The 25,131-nt window shown below is 37.8% G+C and overlaps 1 protein-coding gene across 6 annotated transcripts in view; it reads left to right on the plus strand.

The window, feature by feature from the left end:
- The window catches only part of LOC119693059 (putative polypeptide N-acetylgalactosaminyltransferase 9), a 138,460-nt gene that overhangs the window by 109,648 nt on the left and 3,681 nt on the right, over positions 1–25,131 (plus strand). For 4 of the 6 annotated variants that reach the window (XM_038115323.2, XM_038115327.2, XM_038115322.2 and 1 more), the window contains 10 exons: positions 2,400–2,423; positions 20,544–20,587; positions 21,168–21,727; positions 22,306–22,350; positions 22,887–23,079; positions 23,519–23,688; positions 23,771–23,935; positions 24,016–24,479; positions 24,567–24,749; positions 24,931–25,038. In XM_038115323.2, the coding sequence (XP_037971251.2) occupies positions 21,520–21,727; positions 22,306–22,350; positions 22,887–23,079; positions 23,519–23,688; positions 23,771–23,935; positions 24,016–24,479; positions 24,567–24,749; positions 24,931–25,038 (1,536 nt within the window). In that variant the 5' untranslated portion in view covers positions 2,400–2,423; positions 20,544–20,587; positions 21,168–21,519. The remainder of the gene's footprint in view (positions 1–2,399; positions 2,424–20,543; positions 20,588–21,167; positions 21,728–22,305; positions 22,351–22,886; positions 23,080–23,518; positions 23,689–23,770; positions 23,936–24,015; positions 24,480–24,566; positions 24,750–24,930; positions 25,039–25,131) is intronic. The other 2 variants (XM_038115324.2, XM_038115326.2) reach the window with 2 other exon arrangements.

Below are 25,131 nucleotides of genomic sequence, written 5' to 3' on the forward strand. Positions count from 1 at the left end.
TTTCAAAAAAAATTAATCTACGATAGCGATAATTATATAAGATAATCGAGATTATCTTTAATTGTATTTTTCACTGTTTGTGATATATTTAGGTACGGTAATTATTTCTCACCGTAGGTAAATCCCCTTTTAATTTGGAGCGCCGCACTTAATAAAATGGATACAGGGACTAAAAAAAATATATTATAGTCTCAGATGTCCAGACTCGTATTGAAAAAGTGCCCAGCCCAAAAAGGTTTGTGATCTCTGATTTGTCTAAAATTGATAACTGTCAGAATTCCGTAAGATTACTAATTACAGTATAAGCAAAATAAATTAAAGTCTTTATTCTTTGCTCCTTTATTAGGATGACAGTAAAAGTGCTTGAGATAACAATCGTGTAAACTCAAAAGAACATAAAATTGTACCGAATACAGACTTGCACCAGCTGTCGTAATGCCGGATTAGAAAACGTCTGGGAGCTTCAGTTGTTTAAGCGCGATTTAACGAAAATCCCACTTGGAATAGCATCGGCTTGTATTTGATTAATCTGAGACTGTTTTAAAACAAGATTTAAGTTTGTCGTTAAAATATTGCGCTTTTTTAATCTGAAAAGCGTAAAACAGAAAATCCAAGATTTATATACTTCTTCATTTTGCTGAGCGCCGCGAAATGAGGTGGTACGTGCGTTTTGTACTGACCTAAATATTACGTAGGGAAATGTTGCCACTGGAGGAAAGAAAATGTCACGAACGGTAAAAAGTGTTTCAGCACGTTAATTTCTTGCTACTTTGCTGAGAATGGGTGAAATTCGATTGCATGACTTGACTATGCTAAACAAGTCGCTATGTCGATGTCGGTCGTACATCGTGTCACAATGTGTTGAGTTTGCCGATGCAGTTGGCACCACTCGTTGGATGTTTGTTTTAGTGACAACATACTGAAATGTTTTTTACCTAGACGGTGATTTCATTGAAATGCATATTATTTATAATTAATTTAAAAATATTCCTTCAAAGTTGCATTTAGTCACAGACATAGGTATAGACACTAGATGCCACAAATACACTCTCATATATTATGTAGGTATGTAGATCCAATTAAGATTGATTTATTTTTGATAATTCATATTATTAATAAATTTTGTTTCTGACCTAAAAATGTGCTGACAATTCACAAATAAACTGAAAACATTCCACAGCAAGTTAATAATAAAGCAAACAATGTGATGTGAAAATTTTATGCCATACCTATGTAGAAATGGTACCTAAAATCGTTGTGTTGCTTTCAGAAGTAACAATGCTTTCATAATTAATTATATCAATATATTTAGTAATTGATTGATTGATTATTTAGTAATGACGGCCGAATGGCGTAGTGGTTAGTGACCCTGACTGCTGAGCCGAAGGTCCCGGGTTCGATTCCCGGCTGGGGCAGATATTTGTTTAAACACAGATATTTGTTCTCGGGTCTTGGCTGTTGATATTTATAATTAGTATCTATCTATCTATATATTTGTGTAAATATATCAGCTGTCCGACACCCATAACACAGGTTCGGCCTAGCTTGGGGTTGGATGGCCGTGTGTGAGATGTCCCCAAATATTATTGATTAGTAAATAGAAAATATACAATAGCTAATTAAGATACTGCATTGCAGAAGAAAAACGAAGTACCGACTGAATGAATGAAGTAAATTGAAAAGCTTCTATAAAATTTCGTGTAGGTTTATATTTATACCTACGCTTTAAAAAATTGACATTTAAGCCATCAAAGTTTTAATAGCAAGAATCCACCAGAATAGCAATAAACCCCACAAAGTGTAATTCCGGCATTTACATTTCGCCACCTCAAACATTTTACAACTGGGCCCCCCGAAACACGTTTACCTTTGAAATTTATTCATTCACGGGCATAATTTTAAGGCGGGCGTCGTCGCCGCTACTAATCCCTGTAAAGTCAATTAGGCGTAGAGTCCCTTATTAAAAGCGGTAAGTGCTTCGAGAGTTGGGGAGTAGTCAGGAATGGTGGACTCTAATGGTGTTGGGTAACGAGCGGCCCGAGAGCCCTCTTGGCGCCCCGGCCACACACTGAACGCATGAACCCCCAAACACCGGATAGGGATGAAGTGAAGAAAATATTAAATTCCTGGGTTGAGCTCTTAGGACTGTAGGTGTAGGTGCTTGGTTTCAATTGGATACATAAGCAGTGGTCGTGGTTGTAAGGGTTTTATGTAGGTACCACTTCTCTCTGCAGATTGTCCGAAGTAACGCGGCAAAGAACAGTATTGTCGAGGGTCCAAAAATACTCTTTGTCAAAAGCTTTATTTCGCACGTGATTGTGTGACCTTATTTAATGTTGTAGGTATGGCGCTGCGCGGTAATATTCAATTTGATAAAACAATTCCCTTTTTGTTCACAGATTCGGGGCCGCGGTGAATGAAAGGTAAGAGGAGAATGCGACGGGAATAATACGCCCCGAGAGGGAAACCCATTAAACATTTTCAATGAAACTCCCGATTTCTGTCATTTCTTTCGGCCATTAATTCGGTTATTCTGAGTGACGGGGAGCGATTGGTCGCGGAACCCAATCAATTGACCGGTCGAGGAGCCGTGTACTCAATTTCCCAAATACGGGTCCGCATGAAATGGTTAAATCGAATGTTTCGCAGGATGAAGTTACAATTGAAAAATAACATCGGGTTTTAATTGGGAAATTTTAAAATCCAAATTGAGAACTGTATTTTTTCCATATTCCAACAGTATAATTCATAATTACCTACCTATCTTAAACATAGCGGAGATGTAGATAGATAGATATATATAGATAGAGTACTCTTTATTTGTACACCAAGAAATAATTAACATTTTTACATAGACACTATGACTAGATGTAATGTTGTATTAACTAGATGTAGTGTTGTAAATTATGATTTGAGTGTGTGTAACGGATGCTGCGATTCGATAACAGTTTTACTGTAGATTGAAATTAAAATCTTGATTTAATCATTACGAATCGATACAAAGTAATCTTCTTAATACGTATACGCAATACACAACACACACGTGGCTAAGAACTCTGAGGATGTCCAAAAAGTTACTATATCTAGATAGGTATTATTATAAATAAATAAATATGTGGAGACATCTCACACGCGGCCATCCGACCCCAAAGTAGGCAGAGCCCTGTGATATGGGTATATATGGGTATCGGACAGCTGATATGATTATCTACAAAAATACATAGATAGATACATATTAAATATAAATATCAACACCCAAGACCCCAGTACAAATATCTGTCTTTAAACAAATATCTGCCCCAGCCGGGAATCGAACCCGGGACCTTCAGCATAGCAGTCAGGGTCACTAACCACTACACCAGTCGGCCGTCTGATATTAATATATTATTCGGTAGATGTCACAACTAGTTTACGGCATGATGTATTCAGAGTTCCCGTCGGCGAGCCGCCGCTATCAGCGACAGGATGGGAGCAGTTATCTGTCGGGCGACCGACGTTCAGGGGAGTCACTCTATATGACGAAAAAGCAAGTTTCGGAGCGTTTCTGCGCGGGCCACGACTCTATCTCGTCGTATTAAACGTGCCGATTGCACGACAGATCTCGTTCGTTAATTTTTGGTCAGTATAGAGTAACCCTCGAGTGCCGTAGCACCGGGGCGATGCATCGCTGCGGCCTCAAATTTTGTCAATAGTCATGTAGTTTAAAATAACACTGCCCAATCTGACCCCTTAACATGAATTTTCATCGTGAACGTGTAGTAGAATTCATCGAGTTATTTTGTATGAAAATATGAACAGCGCCCCTGGCGGTCGTTAGAAGAACTAAAATTTCCCTACAAAATTCATCGAGTAATTTCACGTCACGTTCACTATGAAAATTCATGCTAAGGGGTCTGATCTGATTTCGCCAAGGACTTTTACATTGGGACAGTTAACTTACTGTTTGACTGACCTAACGGGAATGTCCTAGGATGACCTCAGTGATACGGGGTCAATAGTGGCTGGACCAAGTCCACGTTTTACATTTTTGATTTGACTAGAAACAAATAAAAATCGGTTCAGCCGTTTCGAAGCTACGCTACCACAGACAGATACACAGAAGCACAGACATGTAAACTTATAAGTAACACCCCTATTTTTCCGTCGGTGTTAACTTATAATGTATTTATTTTCAGACTACTTATTACAAATACTGTCTATCTATTATCTATCTACCTATGTAGTACATAGGTAGATAGATGGGTACATAGTATGTACCCACCACACCTACCTGGCCTACTGTTTTTATCGAATTTTCTTCACTAATCTTGAAAGTGCTTGTGTTTTTCCTACACCATTACACTAATTACATCTTTATTGCCATTAAATCCTAGTTTATATTATACTCGTAGTAATAAATTTCTTATACAGCCTTTGTTTACAATCATACAGACTAATTAATTAAATAACATACAACACTGTAGTGTACAAAACACATTGCTTTTATATGAACGAGCTTATCCATATGGCCGCTTTTCCAGATGTCTGTTTTCAACATAATTGATATTTTTATTACGAGCTAGCTGTTTCCCGCGGACTTCGCTTTGCCCTAAAAGGTTCTTTTTTGGAATATCTGGACTGAAATGAAATAACGATCCCCTTTTATCTAGTCGTCAATAACATGCTTATGTCATCATAAATTGACATCACAATAAACGATTCTGTTATTATAAAAACCGTATAAAATTTACAAATTAAATAAATTATTGTTCTAGTGGGCTTTTTTATCGCCCTATCTACATTTTTACGTCATATTGTAATTTAGAGATAGTACCCATTCCAACTTTTTATCATATTTAAAAACAATGGATTAACAGCAGCTTTAAAACAAGCAATATCAGACCAATATTATTGGCATAATGCAATGAAGTGAATAATAACAATTTGTTAATAGAATTGCTTATGTAAAATGAAATAATCCTGCTCGTGTTTATTTCAATAAAGTAACTTTATCGTCAGCCCGTAATAATCATCTTCAGATGAAATGTTAATTAAATTTAGTTCTTTACAAAACATAGTATTTTATTAGCGAAAAAAAATTGCTCCCCTTTAGAAACAATTGAATGTTGGTGGTACGTTACTTTTTATTTATTTATTTATTAACACTTTATTGTATACTAAAATAAACAGTTACAAAATGGACTTAAAAGTAGTGTATACAAGGCGAGCTTATTGCCAAGAAACAATTTCTTCCAACCAACCTTGTTTGGTAGAAAACTATTTTATTATGGAGAACTGAATATTTTCATCGCTAATTTCCAAAAGTCGTAGAACACAGTTGTTCAGAATGACCCCCTGAATCACGCCCTTTACGCTTAGTACCTATAACAATTTTGCAACTCCCTGTATTTTGTCAACGTACAAGAGTTTACACTTTAATATACAAACAGATTTAAATAGTTCATTGCAGGAACATAAGGTATTGCTTCACCGCGCGATACGTGAAAAATTACAGTAAATCGAATCAACCCATAGACCACACTTCAGCGAAAACACGGCACCGCCACGGATCGACCGCAATGGGCGTGCGATTCCACAGGAATTATAAACATGTCTGCCATGGTGACGAGTTGTACAGACAGACGGACAGACTCAATTATTCCTTGTCTCTATAGTCTATGGTCTACGGCTGACGGGAGATTGAGTTTCTGCGGTTTGTTTGCACTTGCTTGATCCATGTTTGTTCAGAAGTTGGTCTGTGTTGCTGGTGTAGTTTGCACACAGGTAAATCGGAGGATGTTACTGTATTGGGTTGGTAGTGATAATGATTGGTTATGCCAGATTTCCGTTTCGCAAAATAGGTACTTCGATTTCTGAAGTGTCTCATAATATAATTTAATAATATAGTTGTTCAGCATGTTGGGTACATTGACCTGCCGATGACGGGAAGTTCAGTGATAAGTTGCTTCACTGTATAAATAGTACTGGAGGATTACTACTATACATAAAACGTATGGGTCTCTATTTGGACCAATTCAAAAACTATCTACTGACTCAGTGAGCAATCAAATTAAAATTGGAATTTCTGAACCAATTAGCGACTGAAGAGAAGTTGCCACGTTCACAGCTCTAGTGGGTCACTCTAGGTTGACAAAAAAATTACGAACGAGAGCTGGCACGCAATCGGTACGATTAAACGAGACGAGATAAAGTCGTGTGGTTAGAGCAGGAGCAGTCTGAAACTTAGATTTTCGTCAAGCGCTCTCAGACTCTCGACAAAACTTCACGAGACTTACCGAATACGATAGTGTAGATGCCCTATTCGGCAGAGCTCGCCACTAGCTTTAATAGTGAATAGGTTTGTCGAGACCCGAGATAAAACCTCTCGTAGAGCGCAGGGAGAGGTCTTAAGGTAGAATGACCCTCCTGCAGCAGAAGTGCAGGTGTTCAGTCGTATAATGAGTCCACAAGTTGGCCGCAACGAATGGCGGGAGTCCTGCAGACGGTCTGCTAATTGTGTCGAGAACTCGACCGGCTAAATAACGTTCCGGATACTGTTAAGTGGATTGAAATCGACTTGCTGCGAAGTCAAATAAAATCCAGCATTGAGAGGTTGAATTCGGATTGTGTGCTCGGAAACTGTTGAGTGTACATGATATAGGTGTACTGAATTATGTACAAAATTTACGTCTATTTTCCGTGGGAGTATAGTTTAAAATCCTACAATGCCGTTTTTGTTGCTTTTCGTTTTTTAGGGGAACTTTCTTACTTATCAGCAATAAGGAATATCTATCTATCTATCTTCTTATTTGGAATGTTATGTATTGTCATTGCCATTAGCCACTAATCGTCTACTGCTGGATTCAGACTTCTCTCAAGGAGCACACTGTCCTCGGCCTTTCTGATACATACGATTCATCATCTCCAATAAACTTTAAACCTTGCTATTTTATTAAAAGGGAAAAACATACATGGTTTTTTCCTCGTGCGTGAAAACAACAATACCTTTGACCCCATATCTGTCACAACCCAAGATGGATGCGACGCATAGCAGTTCCCTTGAGATTGGACTCTGTGAAATATTAAATGCTGCGCCGTGAATTGTGTGAATTACACAATGTCTGAAAAAATATTATGTGTATTGCACAATTTGATTTGGTACTTTGAACAATAATAATGATAAAAATAATGGTTTCAAATATGATTAATTACCTGTGAGAACAATGAAGAAGTAACAATTATTGGTGTGCCAACTGCAGCAATAAATGCGAAACACCGTGTTATCAGAAAATGACTTGTTAAACAAACAGTCTGAATTGCCACATAAAATTGCTTTGCCTGTACTTGCGGCCACAGCTCCCCTGGGCACCATAAATTAAGCCACGATTTGGGCTTCACTGACAGCTTGTATGGCCACCCCGCGAGTGCAAAAAGTAAAATGGCGAAACGTCGAACAGACAACAATATAAATCAATAGCCGCTATCACTGCATTTGCAAATGCACCATTGGGCGTCATAGCAGACATTTATATCACTGATCAAGATAATTTACAATTTGATTTGCTCTTCGCGTGCCGTGTATCGTGGAAATTATGTCCCGTAATTACGTTTGCGGCTCGACAATTCGCGTTCGCGTTGGTACAATTTGTCGCAGGCGGAAAAATGATGATTTCCTCAATAATCAGTCTATGATGTTCATCACAGGTACTGTTGGGGAATCTGTGGTACCGCTTGAAGTCTGAAACATGGCCGCAGGCACGATGAGCATTACTTTAAAAGCGGGTTGATTTTCCCTGATGGTACATACAGGGGAAGCCACAATCTTAATGTACCATTGGCAGTTTCATTTAAAGTATAACAATAAGCAAGTCCCATGGTTTTACAGTCCGCTACAAATATCTGACCATTCCTGCTAGCCCAGCTCGGGGCCAAAGACGCGCATGTCAGGTTGCGTGGGCTGGTGGTCTGATATCTGCGTGGCAGGCTGTACGTGATGTAGTTGACAGAGTGGTGCTGCGAAACGGTGCAGGTTGGTCACTCTATAATATGACGGAAACTTGGGCTGCTGCGCGAGCCACTACTCTATCTCGTTGTATTAAACGTGCCGATTGCTCGACAGCTCTCGTTCGCTCGTTTTCCGTTAGTATGGAGTAACCCCCCCAGTAACCGTTGGATTACTGGTGTCCGTTGGAACTGCAATCGTTAGATTACCTCTTATTTATAGTTTATAGCGGTTTTTTGATACGTAGGTACGTAGCTAGGTAGGTACTTAAGTGATATATTTTATTTCTGTATTATAGCCTGTAGAGGTATGTACCTACAGGATGTAAGGAACATACATTTAGTACGTCGCTTCTTCATAAATTTAGCGCTAAATTAAAAATAGAAATTCTTTTAACTCAATGCAAAGCTAGCGATGTAGCACTCTATTACGATAATCAGATATGTCTATAATATGTCCCATTCTTGATCCAAAAGGTTTTTCACGGTTCTACGCATAATGTTTTCCTTTTTGTTTCCCATCCATCCAACATACTTACGAACCCACTTAACTCTTTGAAGTTAAGATTATTTTTCTCAGAACCTATTATCCAGGTTTATAAACAGGAAAAGTAATTTAAGTTATGTCGTATACAGTAACGAAACGATGAAAGAATGATATAATTTTTTTACCAGAAATTCCTCTATTATTGCTTTTTTACTTCACCAAGCCAAAATATTATATAGCTTGTTCATTATTTCATGGTATTTTATTATTTTAATCTGATTATATTATTAATATACTTTTTCAAATCAATAAATTTTCAATTGATTCTCGGAAAGTATCGTTATTGCTATGCTTAGATTAATAATTAAGCTGTATTAAATGATTTAATTGTGCTTATAATAATAATAGTCAGAAATAACAATAAGATCTTCACTTATTTATCAAATACATATTACTTATAGAAAATATTTTCATCGCCATCCTAATTAAGTGTGTCTATTCAGTAGCATGAAAGAAAAATTAATTCAGGATTTACTAATTATGTACTCGTATTTGCAACGTTATTCGCCATTGCCAAGAAATAATATTCCTAAGTGTCTTTTGGACGCATGTACCTATGCTTTCTTATTATGTTGTGTTTTAACGTGTGTCATTCGTAATGGCTCATTAGCTGCTTATAATATTGTAGTCTATTGTATATAGAGGGTACATGAATATCCATAAGCGTCATGTTATTTGATTGCTAATTAAAAGACTTAACAGCTAACGCGATGGAGTTATCATTTATTAACTCCCAAACACTATAAATATGTAGAGACTAAATTATCGGCGAGGAAGCTAAGGACATCGACCTCTGACCAGTGACCATGGACCTGGGTTGCAAAACTTTTTGTTTTGTTGTCATTTAGTACTTAATAATCATAATATTTTTTCGAACCTATGCAGTTATTTCCAGCTGTATGTTTTTGAAACATTTATCCATCGACAAGCAATTGTAAAAATAGCTGGAATGAAATATTTTGCTGTATCAACTAAGCCATTGCCTGATAAATTCTCCTATAAATACTGCCAACTTGATTAAACATTTAGCTTTTAAATAAATTCATAGCGAGTCGCTCCAGGGAAGGAGTCTCTTTGTTCTTGTTCTGGAGTTTTATCAAGATGCGAATGATTTACAATCTTACAATTTACAATTTGATTTTATAGGCTGGTAACACAGCTACAGCGAATCTTTTTATTTTATCATCTCATGGATATACCTACCATTTTTTATCACTTGGGATAAACAGGTAGCCTTAAAAGGCAAGTGGAACTCATGCCCCTTCAGGAGCACCTCATCTACTTTTCTATTTTCGATTCTTCCTACATCGTCTACTTGCCCACTTCCTCTATTTTCCGTCTTCATCCACTTTCCTACTTGTAGTGGTTGGCTTATGGCATTATTTACCGTTCAGTAGTTACACGTGAAAGAGTAACAAAATATCCAGACTTAAAAACTTTCGTATTTATCGTGTTAGTAGGGTTGTGTTTCATTTTACATACGTAGTCCTAATATTTGTACAAAAAAATGAATTCATATCAATGTCCAGCCTAATTTGTCATTTAAAAAATATATCTGAAAAGCAGACCTTGAATAACCACTGAAGAAACTCTCGAAGAGGAGTACTTATAATACATACTTTTTAATTAGCATTTATCATGTCACAAAAGAACTTGGTAGTCTTGGTACCTAATTCATTATTATTTCTTTATGAAGAGATATTCAAATTGCATGAGCTGAATAAAGTCCCTGTTTTAATACATTTTAATGCTAATTAGTTTCAATGAGAATAAAAGTTCCTTTTAGCTGAATAAAATGGTAAAACCTAGACATTTTTACGCAAATATTATGTTTTATGAAATAAAGCCGTTTGAATACTAAAATTTAGTTCCTGGAACCGGTAGGTTTCATTTAATTTAAAACTGGGTAGTTTTAAAAAAAATATATCTAAATTTATTGACCATCCTAATTAATTTATTAATGTGTTTGAATGTATGTGATTATTAAAATTTTAAATATTATGTATTAAAATTTAATTTATTGTAAGTAATTAGTGGTTGTGCTCTTTGCACTAACATGCTGTGTACACATTGTTTTGGTGTTAAGACTAGACTAGAACTTATGTAATTTACCTTATGTTATATTGTAAACGTCTTTAATACTGTTGTGTGTGCCAAATAAAATAAAATAAATAAATAAATAAAGAAATTACACTTTTTTCACTTATACAGGGTGTCCCAAAAGTCAACGTCATCCCCTAAAGGGCTGATAGGTCAGCTCATGAGAGGCCAGAATATCACAATATGACCTTAGTAAAAACTCGATAATTTTCGAGATATTGACACTTTTATAAATTTGCTGAAAATCGACACCTTGGATCAGTTTTTTGCGTGCCGCCGGTACAAAAATCCATATTGTTAGAATTTATTTGGTGTTACATCACCCTATATAGCCCTGCTATTGATCGCAGCCAAAAAAAATATCGAAAAATGCTGTATGTTTAAAAAAAACACGGTTTTCAAAGTCATAAAAGGTAATCGTATTTTTTTATTAACAACTTTGACTCTACATACTGTAAAAAAAATATACGATGCAAACCTGGCACCTTATTTGAAAAGATTGCTCATTTAATGTAGTTTCCAAAATGGTATGAAACGTTGCTATTGTTTCAATTAACAAAAAAGTTATTGCTATTTTAGTACAAAACGACCTCGATGTAAAATTGTTTGAAGGAAATTTATCTGACTGAATTTATTAAGGGTAAGTCATGTTGGAATGAGTAAAAGTAAAATAGGTGGTTGGGTCAGCCGTGGCAACATAGATGACGCAAAAATTGCTAAGATAAAAATTACCAATTCTTATAAAACATATTTTGCGTTTTTTACACGTTATTTAAAAAAACTAACATTTATTGACTTTTATTTTTATTTTTCAAAATTATAAAACCTCATTATTATATTAAGTACATAATCAGCAAAAAATAATACTCATTAATGGTCATAATCATAATTTGGAGAGTTTGGTTTTGTTTAACAATAACTTTAAAATAAATAACAAGTACTTAGAGGTAATGTTAATGACAAACTGATCTGTCCATTTTTTGGATACTGTGGGTGTACAATGTACATGTGTAAGCGTTTTACTTGTACAATATCACACATTAGCACTACTCAGGAATATACGTTACCATGCTCTACATTTATGGGGAATGTGGAGTTGCTATAGTCCACTTTTTTCGAGAAAGATACTCAAAATGCGTTTTTTTATTAACTGTGACAACGTTATCTCTTTTCCCACTCCCGGCCACGCCACCTATTTCACTTTTACTCATTCCAACATCACTTACCCTTAATAAATTCAGTCAGATAAATTTCCTTAAAACAATTTTACATCGAGGTCGTTTTGTACTAAAATAGCAATAACTTTTTTGTTAATTGAAACAATAGCAACGTTTCATACCATTTTGGAAACTGCATTAAATGAGCAATCTTTTCAAATAAGGTGCCAGGTTTGCGTGGTATATTTTTTTTTACAGTATGTAGAGTCAAAGTTGTTTATAAAAAAATACGATTACCTTTTATGACTTTGAAAACCGTATTTTTTTTAAACATACAGCATTACTCGATATTTTTTTTGGATGCGATCAATAGCAGGGCTATACAGGGTGATGCAACACCAAACAAATTCTAACTATATGGATTTTTGTACCGGCGGCACGCAAAAAACTGATCCAAGGTGTCGATTTTCAGCAAATTTATAAAAGTGTCAATATCTCGAAAATTATCGAGTTTTTACTAAGGTCATATTGTGATATTCTGGCCTCTCATGAGCTGATCTATCAGCCCTTTAAGGGATGACGTTGACTTTTGGGACACCCTGTATAAAACTCCGCATTAATTATTATTTGAGACAAAACTTTGTTGGTCAAAAAAGTTTGGTACCTAATTGTTTTTTTCTTCTTCAGTTGTAAGGAGTTTTAAACTCTATTCTATAGTCCATCAGAGGCGCGAGCATAGGATTCGATACTATTTTCGAATCTACACGAAGGGTCACTTTTAGCAAACGCTAAACGTATTTAAATCAAATTTTAAATACATTTTGTACTAACTGACTGACAGACGTATGACAGGCTACTAAATACGTTTAGCGTTTGGTGAAATTCCACCTAACATATGGAAAAAAACAAATGTCACTTTTGGAACTAACTTTGCCTTACATTTTGACAGTGACAGTTGACGATACGCAACGTTAACGGAGGATCGAAACTTGTGCTCACGACTCAGCACCATTCCCTAACATGTATACAGGGTGTTTTATTATTTCATGTATTCTTGAAATGGGAGTCATTGGTTTAAACGGGTTGTATAGGAGGAGGAGATAAAAGATTAGCCAGTCACGTTTTCTGTCGGTTGCTGACTGTCCAGGTTGCGCCGGATAAACAATTATACACTCAAAGGCAATGAAAAAGTTGATGACTGATATGTTGTACACAAGGTGCACATCATTAACTTCGTGCTATTAAATATATAAAAACAAGTAGTTCAATAGTAAAAAGTTTAATAAACAGTAAAATAAGTGATAATAACATACATTAATTGTTATCTCTGTGCAAAGTGGTGTATTAACGTGAGAAATCGACCTGAAAGTGCTCAGTGAATCTACCATTAGATACAATTTGCGGGTATTACATTTGCTAATAATAGTGAGTTTACCCTACCAGTGCAAAATTATACATACATTCTCACATAAAAACCCTTTGCAGTGCCATCTGGTGACGCTCTGTATAAGTATTCTGCGGTGCCATCTTGCGTGATACGCTCGTACTAGCTAACTAACTGTCTGCCGTGCGCGCATCTAGTTATTCTGTAGGTACGTACAATGACGAAATGCGGAGGCTGCAAAAAAATTGTCCCGCGGGGCGATATAGCAAAGTGCGCTAAATGTGCCAAATGTGCAATTATATATCACCCGTACTGTTTGAAGGGTGATATGGAAGCCAGGCCTGCTACTTGGCTTTGCCCTGCATGCGCCCAGGTAGTCGAGGAGACCATTGCCGTCGCCCCCGTCTCAGAAACAGGAGTGAGTAGCCCCGGGCTGCCCGAGCTGGTCGTGGCTGAGGACCGGCTCAACTCCACGGCAAACGACACCACCGAAGAATTTAAGGTGGAGCTTGGACTGGAGATAAGGCTATTTCGTCAGGAACTAACTGCCGCTCGAGAGGAGATTCAGATGTTCCGCACTGAAGTGAAAGAGCTTAAGAACTCTTTCACTGAGACAAATAATCGTCTGAACGCTCTGGACTCTCGTGTGGACCTGCTGGAGCAGCGGCTCACTGACGGAACGGGGTCGCGTCTCGAATCTATCATAGCGGACTTACGAGTAGAACTGAATGAGAAAGATCAGGAGCTACTGGAAAATGATGTTGAGATCACTAATCTCAATGAAGAGAACGGGGAAAACCCTACGCACCTGATCCTGTCTGTGGCTGCCAAACTGGGGCTCAATTTGAATGAGTCAGACGTGGTGAGTGCGGAGAGGGTCGGTGCAAGGAAGGGATGGAGCCGGGCGCCGGGCGAGGACGGGAAGGGCGCGGGCGCGGGGGCGGGCCGGCCGCGGCCGCTCGTGGTGCGGCTATCGCGCCGCGCGCTCAAGGACGACCTGATTACCGCCGCGCGCGTCCGCCGCGGAGCCACTTCGGCCGACCTCGGCCAGTCCTCTGCGCCGCGCCCCTTCTTTGTTAATGAACGACTGACCAAAATCAACCGCCAGTTATTCTATCAGGTTCGGGAAGTCGGGCGCAGGCAGTCGTGGAGATTTCTATGGACCAAAAAAGGTCGTATTTACGCGCGACAGGCCCAGGACACTCCACGACAGTGGATACGCACCTCTAATGACATTACTCGTGTGTTTGGTATTGCACCAAGTGCCGCGACGACAACCTCACCAATGTAAACCTGACGATAATACTATAAGCCTTGCTACCTATACCTATGCATACAAAGTGTCATATTGTTGCATTATCTGTACATTATATGCTATTCTAATGTGTCTACTGTCGAGCACTATATTGCTAAATTTTTCGTGTTATAATTTACACAATATTGAAGCCTCATGTCCTAACTATAAGAGTCATGTTGTCTTGTTCAAGTTAATATTACTTTGCTCTTATTTCTGTTGTGAATCGGCTTTCAGTTGCGGTCGCCACCTGTTATCTTATAATGATAGTTATAAGTACATGTTTAATGCACGTTGTTGTCTGGAACCGACCCGCTCGGTTGCCGGCTGTGGTTTGATAGCGGCATCTCTTCTGATACCCACTTGTATACGCTCAGTTTTATTTATCTACACTACTATATACACATACCCTACTACACACACCTACTTATACCTATACACTAAGATTAATACACTCAAGTACTACACTATAATTGTACTAAGCATTCATACATCATTAAAAATTCTTTTAAATAAATATGTAGAAAAATGAAGAAACAAAAATTATTTACCGTTGGAATTTTTAACGCGGGATCCTTATCTACTGGACATGACGAATTTATAACAACTATGCAACGTTACGGAGCGGACATAGTCGGAATTAATGAGACGTGGCTTAAACAGAATATGGACGAGCGTGCCCCGGTGGTGCCAGGGTACAAGCTGCGCCACGTGCCGCGCCCGCCCGCCCTGCGGGGCCGCGGCGGCGGCATAGGCTTCTACATAAAAAATGGTATTAGCACGCGTATCCGGAAGCACCCCGTATCGCCTACCGTGGAGCAGATGTGGCTCAGCTGCACTGTCAACTCCATCAAATTACTTATCGGTACAGCATACAGGCCAGAATGGTTGGACATTAACACGTTCTTTGATGCGTTGACGGACTCGGTCACGTCATTCTCAGGATATGACCAGCTGTTACTCATGGGGGACTTTAATATAGACTTATTGACCAACAATAACAAAACGGCTTTATTTAAGGACTTCTTACATAGCGTTGGGTTAACTCAAACAGTTCAGCAACCTACTCACTTTGCCAACGACCACTGTGAGACGCTGATAGATGTCGTTTGCACAGATAGTACAATTGGCCACACTAACGTAGATTATATACCGGCACTAGGTAGACATGCATTTATCACAGCAACGTTAAACATAAAGAAACCAAAGTTCACTCCTAAATTTATGAACATTCGACCGCTAAGCGATATACTTTGGAACTACTTCAACAATGACCTAAATAACTTAGATTGGGAAAGTATAATGCAATGTGATGACATAAATAGTATGGTGGACGCTTTCAATAACTTGATTCTACAATTATTTGATCTTCATGCGCCAGAAAAAAATATATGTATCAGGGATCCCGGATACCCGTGGATCACCGAGAATATAAAATATATGATGTATTTGCGAAACGAAGCCTTCAAAAAATATAAATTAACTAGGTCAGAAGTTAATAAAAATTACTACCTTGACTTAAAAAAATTGGTTATTTCTACATTAGACAAGGAAAAACGCGCCTACTATGAGTTTTACATTAATAATAATAGTAAAAACTCGGCGACACTGTGGAAAAATTTAAAAAAAACAGTACTGCGAAGTCATAAGTCGACTGACCTACCACCACAATTTAATGATCCGGACGCCATAAATACACACTTTTTAAATTTGCCTTCGAAGGAGGAACTAAATTTTGCTGACTTAGCATATTTTGAAAGTAACAGATTTGGTGATTCCAAATTCCAAATTAAACCTGTAGATAGCAAAACAGTACAAAAATTCATTAATATATTAAAATCTAACGCACAAGGCATCGATCGTATATCTCTTAAAATGCTTTGCCTCACTCTTCCGCGAACGCTGGACGTCATAACGTATATTATAAATTACTCACTAATGAACTATACATTCCCGCAACTATGGAAAACTGCCATCATAAAACCTATACCTAAGACATCGTGTCCCTCTACTGTTAATGAATTAAGGCCGATAAGTATACTAGCTTGCCTGTCTAAAATATTAGAAAAAGTTGTATGCGATCAGATGAGCCAATATATTGAATGCAATAACATTCTCCCTACTGTCCAGTCCGGGTTTAGGAAGTTTCGCAGTACAACAACGGCTCTCCTCGATGTAGTCGATGATATACTCTGTTCGCAAGATAAAGGTCAGGGCACTATTTTAACGCTATTAGACTTCTCGCGTGCCTTCGATACTATTAGCGTCCCTCGCCTACTGGCCAAACTGACCTACTATGGATTTGAAGCCGATACAGTAAGGTGGTTCTATAGCTATCTCAGCCAACGATCACAAATTGTAAAACTTACCAATATTAATGGCGAAACGAAAATTTCCTCAGCTAGTCAAGTGACCAGAGGAGTCCCACAAGGGTCTATACTTGGACCTATTCTATTTATTCTGTACGCCTGTGATATAGTAGACTGCATAAAAAACTGTAAATATCATATCTATGCAGACGACCTACAGATATACCTATCATGTGTCCCAGATGGCACTGCAGATACAGTAACATTAATAAATGAGGATTTAAACCAAATAGTAGCATGGTCTAAAAGTAATTCGCTCTTACTGAATCCCACCAAATCACAGTTTCTTATAATAGGATCAAAACAACAAGTTTCAAAAATAAAAGCCAATAACCCCGATATAAAGGTAGCTGGCGAGTCAATCCAAATGGTAAGTGAAGCTAAAAACCTCGGCATTTACTTTGACTCTAACCTGCGCTTCGAGAAACATGTTTTAAATTTAGTGTCAAACTGCTTTTATAGATTAAAAATTCTTTATCGTATAAGACCCTACATAAAAACTGAGATTCGTGAGCAGTTATGTGAAAGTTTAGTTTTATCTAAATTAAATTATGCTGACACAGTATACGGTCCTTGCATCTATGGTAAAACACAGCGTCTTTTACAGCGAGTGCAAAACGCTTGTGCCCGATACTGCTACACCATCCCTGCTCGTAGTCACGTTACTCCGTACCTCATAAGATCAAAGTTATTGAAATTGGCAAGCCGTCGGCACCTTCACTTTGCCTGCCTTCTATTTGGGATTATACAGAAACGGCTGCCCGAATATCTGTTTAATAAACTACGGTGGTCACGTGACCTCAACTCTCACCGAACCAGGGCATCCTCCTACCTGCTTCTAACCCCTCAGCATAAATCAGCATCGTTTGCGGGAAGCTTCTCCTTTAACTCCACACACTGTTGGAATAAATTGGATCCTGGATTGCGCGACCTGAAAACCGTAAAATCGTTTAAGTCTAAGTTAAAAACAATTCTGCTAACAAAACAACAGTCGACCCATCTACGGGTATAGTAGTCGTAGTTATGGAGAAGTTTGCAGGTTTTCTATGACATTGCTCTAGTGATTATTATAACTACTTTAACACACATTTTAACTCAACCCAATATTATTATAGGAGGCGTTAGTTCAAGTGACTATTTGAATTGGGCAGTGAAAATAAATAAATAATAGGTACTTACACTAGTTTTCTTCGCAATACACAAATGGACTCCCGCGGCATAATATAATCTTCCATTATTGTACATATTTTCTTATCTCCAAAATCATCCCATTTTTTGCAACACAGCTAATGTTCACAGCTACCTTCAATATGAATACCTTCTGAAAGAAACATAAAATCAAGGTAACAAAGTAAAACCACAATGCCATGTATGTAAGTAACGAATTTATTTAGTAATTACATACCTTTAGTCTATGACTTCATTCCCAATATCCATCGTAAAATTGTATTATTCATTACACAAAAATATACCACTCGCCTACAGATTCACTACATGATATTTCTAATTACGTTTTAAATCACAATCATATATTTATTTACAGTTTATGGCACAGTGTGGGCGCAGCACGGCGGCAGCGTAGGCACTGAAAGCCTTTTACAGCCGCGTGAGGCACTCGGGGCCGCTGAAAACACGAACCGCTTATGCGTGTGAAGTACCCCGGGTGACCTTGGTTCACAGCTGCCGGCCGTGCACTTGCCATAACTACCTATTTATACATAAATATACAATACTACGTCAGTGGCATCATAAAGGGAAGCGGCTGAAAATCAGCGCGGTAGTAGGTAATATATTATCTTCTACCGCCTTAGCTGAGCCGCCGTCCGTTTCGGTGCCAGACAACGCACACATATCCTCTCATTTATTTCTTTTGTTTAGTCATAATGTCTTTGTGTTCATTTATTACTGTTTTTCATTATGTTTTCTTTTTTTTTTCTGTGTGTGTGCGATGGCACGGAATAAACGTTTTTATTATTATTATTATTATTATTAAGTTCCAGTAACATATGGAACGTCAATGTCAGGTGGAACTTTTCATCTAATGTATGTAGTACACTCACGAGCAAAGATGGTCTAGGTCTAGAACAGGTTTTAGAGATTGACGAAAACTATAAAAGTTTCAGTTTTCTCGCATACAAAGTGGCGCCTCTAGCGGAAACTACCATGAAACTTTTAGCAGAAAATGTATGCACTTGACAGAAGAAAACCAAAACTTGTTTCGTTTACGTAAATTGCAAAACCCGTACTAGACGCCAAAGGTTATGAGGATGGAGTGGGAGGATCTCGCAGCCGCTGCCCAAGATCGAGTCAGATGGAGAAATCTTCTCAAAGCCCTTTGTCCCTGCTGAGGGACGTCAGGATGGATGTATGTATGTACTAGACGCCCTGGTGTGTATACTACGTAAATTTGATACGTCACTCGTGGAGGCTACTATTGTGCACCCCAAAACAAAGTAATACATGTAGTATGCAGGTTTGTGTATGTGTGTGTTATATCTATGTATGTGTAAACATTGCGTATCTAAATTGCACTCAGAGACATCTAGCGGTAATTGCGTCGTGTCGCGCCATAACTCTAGTGGCAGCTTTAGGTCATGGTCGAAGAGCGGTGCGGTTTGCTAGAGGTTATCTTGGCTTTTGTAATAAAATAAATTACAGCTTTTCGGCGTTAATCGTTAAAAAACTTTAAGCTTAGAATGCTATGATAAGTACGCAACCCACAAGGCGTTATACTTAGCAATTGACAAGTATAATCGATAATTAATCGTGCAAGTAAACCGTCCCATTCAAATTTGACCTAAAAAATAAGTTTGAAAATGAAATACACAATTTAAAATACGAAAAAGTCGTGAATTCGTATAATAAAATGATTATATATCCGGGTTCGGATTCAATAAATAATACATTTCCTTCATCCAGATCGAACTTATGCATGTTTTAAATCCGATCGACCGAAATAGCTGCATTGTACTACTGATGAAACCGTTTTAGCATCCACTTCGTTCAAATATGATACTCCATTCTCTTTTTAAAATCATGGACCTTTACTAAAAATTACCAAAATAAATTACCGGAACGTTTTCTTCCGTAACATACACACTCAAGAGAGCAATTAATAAGTTCCACTTACTATAATAAATGTCATCACCAAATGACCCTATTCCGATGCGCTGTTAATTGTACTACAATATTGCATACGGTGTCATTTCCGTACTAATTTGGTGCTTTTCTCACTGGAACTTCTTCTACCTATACAAAACCGTATTTTTCCTTACCTGTTGTATTGTGCCAAATTTGCTTTCTTATTATGAGTACAATATTTCGGCAATAGTATTTTTACGATTGCACAAATATAAACAGGATTTCAATACTCTCCCGTCGTAGAACCTTCCCCGGGGAGGCTCGCCAAATTTATGGCCCAAGACGTCCGAGATAGTCGGATGCTCCGGAGTTGGGCATATTTACGGTAAAATTGAAACAGTAAAGATTTTATCCGAAACTTATGGCCTTTATCGAAGCCTTCTCCAGGCTTAGCACCTATAAGACGAAACAAAAGCAAATTGTTTCTTTATTTATGGACGCAGACACTTCAAGTATTGATGAAGACCATACAGTTATATTTTTTACAATATTTGGTTTTGTTATCAGAATGGACGGCCCATATTAAAATTTATTCACCTCAATTCCTAAAGATTGTTTTTATTTGTTGCAGATCTCTACGCAAGTTACTTCATAGTATTCAAGTTAAATAAAAAGGTAAGAATATCTACTTTTATTAGTTTACCGATAATGTTAAGTATAAGTACCTAGTTAAAAAAATCGTGTCGCGCACAAAGTAATTTCACGTTATCTACTATGGTAAATCACGCGGACGCCCATAGCATTCATTCTTTTCCACGTATCTGGCAAATAAAAACACACACACGGCCACAATGAATTCGAAATGAACTCATTTGAAATCCAAATACGCACGGAAACTCTTGTTGTTGGGGCATTTCACAAGTCTCCATTTCGGACAACGTTACGGTGAAAAATAGCGCCGGCCGTTGGCCGATAATGCGCGTGGCAGCGCCATCCATCAGCGCCGGCGGAAGCCCAACTACTGCGTAGTGCTGGGACTAAGAGCTCAGTTTCCTTAGTTTTTTCTTTAAGGCAAAAGGTGATGTGTCTATGTATCTATATGATGTGTGTGAATAATACAAATTGGGGATTTGATGTGTGTCGTGTTATGCGAGGGTGTTTAATAAGCTCTATTGGGTGTCCTTAGACATGTACTTAATATATTTTTTTATTTATTTACATAAAATTTATCACACATTTTTTATATTTTTTACAGGATTATTTACAGCAATGGCAAAGAAACACAAGTTTAGATGCGTCAGAATAAGTCAGAAATGAAACGAACAAGCAAGCGGAAAGTAACCAACTCCTGCAATAATCAGGAGGTTGCTTCACCAAACAACTAGACATGTAAAAGAAAAATAAACTGATCTACTCGACAGTCATATCAAAAACCATATCTCATATACCGAAAGAAACTTTTAAACATATTTTATCCTGTGCTAGTCACCTTTTATGTGATTGTAGTCTTAATATCGCTCAATAAATACTTCGACATTCCTAAAGTGAGAGTGAGTTTAGAGAATACTCAGACGATATCGTAAGTGCACATATCAGAAGCTGCAATAATGTTTTTCCTAAGAAGAAGGACGTGGATTATAAAGACCCTGCTGGTTGGGACAGCACTATGGTTCATGGTAGCGCTAATAACGCACGGAGGGAGGAACAGCATCGAAGGCTCGGCGCAGGTGGAATATGACGAGCCAGAAGCAAAGTCCTTTAAATCTTCCAAAAGGAAAAGTGAGCCGGCAGCGTACGGAAGCAACCTTTCCGATGGTGATTCATTTATCTAGCTTTGTGCATGCTCTTGTACGGTGCAGGGACTTTTAGATATTAACTTATAATGGAATTCCTTGCATGCTATATTATCACGGTTTAATCAGGCAGGTTCATTTTCATGCGCCGTATTGATTAGAATGACTATTGGGGTTGAAATATTGTGTTGTGATGATGCGGTTTGTTTCTCTCTACCTAATGTAGATAATCTTCATATTTTATTTTGATCACTGGATCTTATTCCTACAAATACCATTGTATTCTTGGCCCAAGCTTTATACTTTATTAATTTCAATCTTAACTATTTACCAGTAGATAGTTTTCAATGGTTATTTTGATATTAGAGTTAAATAAAGTAGAATCACTTCTTAAATATAACCTTAACATAAACAAATTTGCATTATGTGTAATGGTATTATCTGTTCACTCTATCGCTTTATCTGGGATAAGACCGCTATTCTTTAGTGAATTCACTCGGAACGCGACTGCCATTCATGGTGGAATTGGTCCGCGAGTGAATTTGCGAGTGAATGAATAGCTGGCTTAACACATTGCATGTTAATTGTTTGCGTTTGCAGCCCAGAGTCATTTCAATTGGATCATACGCCTCGCAGACGACGGAGGTACGTTTTTGAGCTTTACTGATGCACTGATAATAGTAGTATAGTTAGCAACTTACTAACAAATGAATAGATTTAAGAAAATTTCAGAGCAAATACTTCGTCAAGTTTTGTATGAAGTACCTACCTAGTAGTTAGGTATTATAATTAGGAATTAATAAACGAATTATTTGATCTGAATTCCATAACTTCACCAGTTTATTTCATTAAATAGTTTTTTTTTCATAATTTTATTGAATGAAAATATGTTGTTTGTTGTTTATCGTTTGTCTATAATGATGTTTATTGTTTAGCTATAAGTAGCTTATACATTTTCCATTAATCAAACTAGGTAATTTAGACAATTTCAATACATATAAAATTTCCGAATCAGGCTTGAAATTTAAATATACTTGTACTCATTATTGAAAATTTATGAATACTTAGTAGCATCACCATACATATGAATGATCCATAGAGCAAAGACTAAAACAATAAATAAAACCACTTTTATGAACCATAGAGCAAATATTCTAAAAATGTCATTCCCACATCTCAAGGTCTGGGCGTGTTGGCCGCGCCGGGCGCCGACACGGCCCTGGGCGAGCTCGGCAAGCCGGTGGTGCTGCCGAAGAACATCAGCGAGGAGACCAAGCTGGCCGTCAGCGAGGGCTGGAAAAAGAACGCCTTCAACCAGTATATTAGCGACCTGATCTCCGTTCGGCGGAAACTGCCGGACCCTAGGGATGAATGGTGAGGTTTTTTTTTAAAACGAAAAAATATAAAAGATTTGCGAAAAATATTCGGTGTCTAGCACCACACCCCCAAACAAACGCATTGTATATTATATTGCATCTATGTTAAATTATACAAAAAAAGAGTGTGTTGTCCAGCACCGAAAAGACCCGCGCCTTAGCTTACACCGCTACACTAGAAGTGAGGTGGCATCCACCAACTTGACGCTGAAACACGTCTTTTATTGTTATTAACTGATGCTGATATGATGATGATAACCATACTGTATGGGGAGAAAAATATAAAAATAATAACATTGATCAGTCAGTGCGTATGTCTGATACCGCGCTTCCGTTCCGGATGTGCACTTTAACCAAGAATAACTTCATAAATGGCAATAATAAGTAAGATGTAAATACTTGACTCAGAATCAACATAATACTTTTATCATTTCCAGGTGCAAGGTTCCTGGGAGGTATCTGACGAATCTACCTCAAACATCTGTCGTCATCTGTTTCCACAATGAGGCCTGGTCTGTGCTGCTTCGCACAGTCCACTCTGTCATCGATCGATCTCCAGAACACTTGTTAAAGGAAATCATCCTTGTTGATGATTTTTCTGATATGCGTAAGGAGATAAACAATATTTTGCATTCTTTTACAATGCAATGTTGTGTAAAAGATTTTATCACTTATATTTTTTATTCCAGCGCATTTGATGCAACAGTTGGATGATTACATGTCTTCGCTGCCAAAGGTCAGAATTATTCGCGCCAACCGACGTGAAGGTCTGATTCGTGCAAGACTTCTTGGAGCTCGATATGTCACAGCCCCGGTGTTAACGTACCTTGATAGCCATTGCGAGTGTGCAGAAGGTAAAAATCTATTCATTGATGAACTAAGATGTAAATAGAATATACAAAAAGCTAAGATTAAACCTTTGTTTTGTTTTCAGGTTGGCTCGAACCCTTGTTGGACCGTATAGCAAGAAACAAAACAACGGTAGTGTGTCCTGTCATTGACGTTATAGACGATGCTACTCTGGAGTTCCACTACAGAGACTCCAGTTCGGTCAATGTAGGTGGCTTTGACTGGAATCTCCAGTTCAATTGGCATCCGGTTCCAGCACGAGAAAGAGCCAGACATTTACACACAGCTGAACCAGTGTGGTCCCCTACTATGGCAGGTGGACTGTTCTCAATAGACAAAGACTTCTTTGAAAAACTTGGAACCTACGACAGTGGTTTTGATATCTGGGGTGGCGAGAATTTAGAACTATCGTTCAAAACTTGGATGTGCGGTGGCACACTTGAAATAGTCCCTTGCTCTCATGTGGGTCATATATTCAGGAAGAGATCTCCGTACAAATGGAAGAGTGGAGTGAATGTTTTGAAGAAGAATTCAGTCCGTTTAGCTGAGGTAGCTATATTTTATACCCTGACTCTGATTTGATTATTATTTTATGCAATGGGGAGAATATAACTAAATTAATTATGTTCTTTATAGGTTTGGCTGGATGACTTTGCCAAATATTATTACCAAAGAGTCGGTAACGATAAAGGTGATTTTGGAGACATCAGTAGCAGAAAAGCTCTCAGAGAAAACCTTGGATGTAAATCTTTCCATTGGTATTTGACAAACATCTACCCTGAGCTCTTCATTCCCGGAGAGTCGGTTGCCCAAGGCGAGGTTAGTATCACACTATGTGTAACTACAAAACTTAATCCAAAAAAATACATTAATTACTCAAATTTCAGTGGACATTCTGAAGTCCATACTTTAGTATTGGTGTCTAATTGTCCGTCATTGAGTGCAATCAATAAAGAAAATATTGTTGTGTGTTTTTTTTTCAACGTAATTGCATTGACAGATTCGTAATGTGGGCTTCCCCAAAGCGTGTTTGGACTCCCCGGTGCGAAGGCAGGACCTCCATAAGGCGGTGGGAATTTATATGTGTCACCGACAAGGAGGAAATCAGGTGTTATGTCGTTACCAGCTTGACTCTACCGGCAGTACCACTTTGTACGAGTTTCAGCACCAAAATTTAGTTTGCACTCAGTGTCTATCAGAT

This window comes from Plutella xylostella, chromosome 8 (assembly GCF_932276165.1).
Source record: "Plutella xylostella chromosome 8, ilPluXylo3.1, whole genome shotgun sequence".
In the NCBI taxonomy this organism is placed as follows: Eukaryota; Metazoa; Arthropoda; class Insecta; order Lepidoptera; family Plutellidae; genus Plutella; species Plutella xylostella.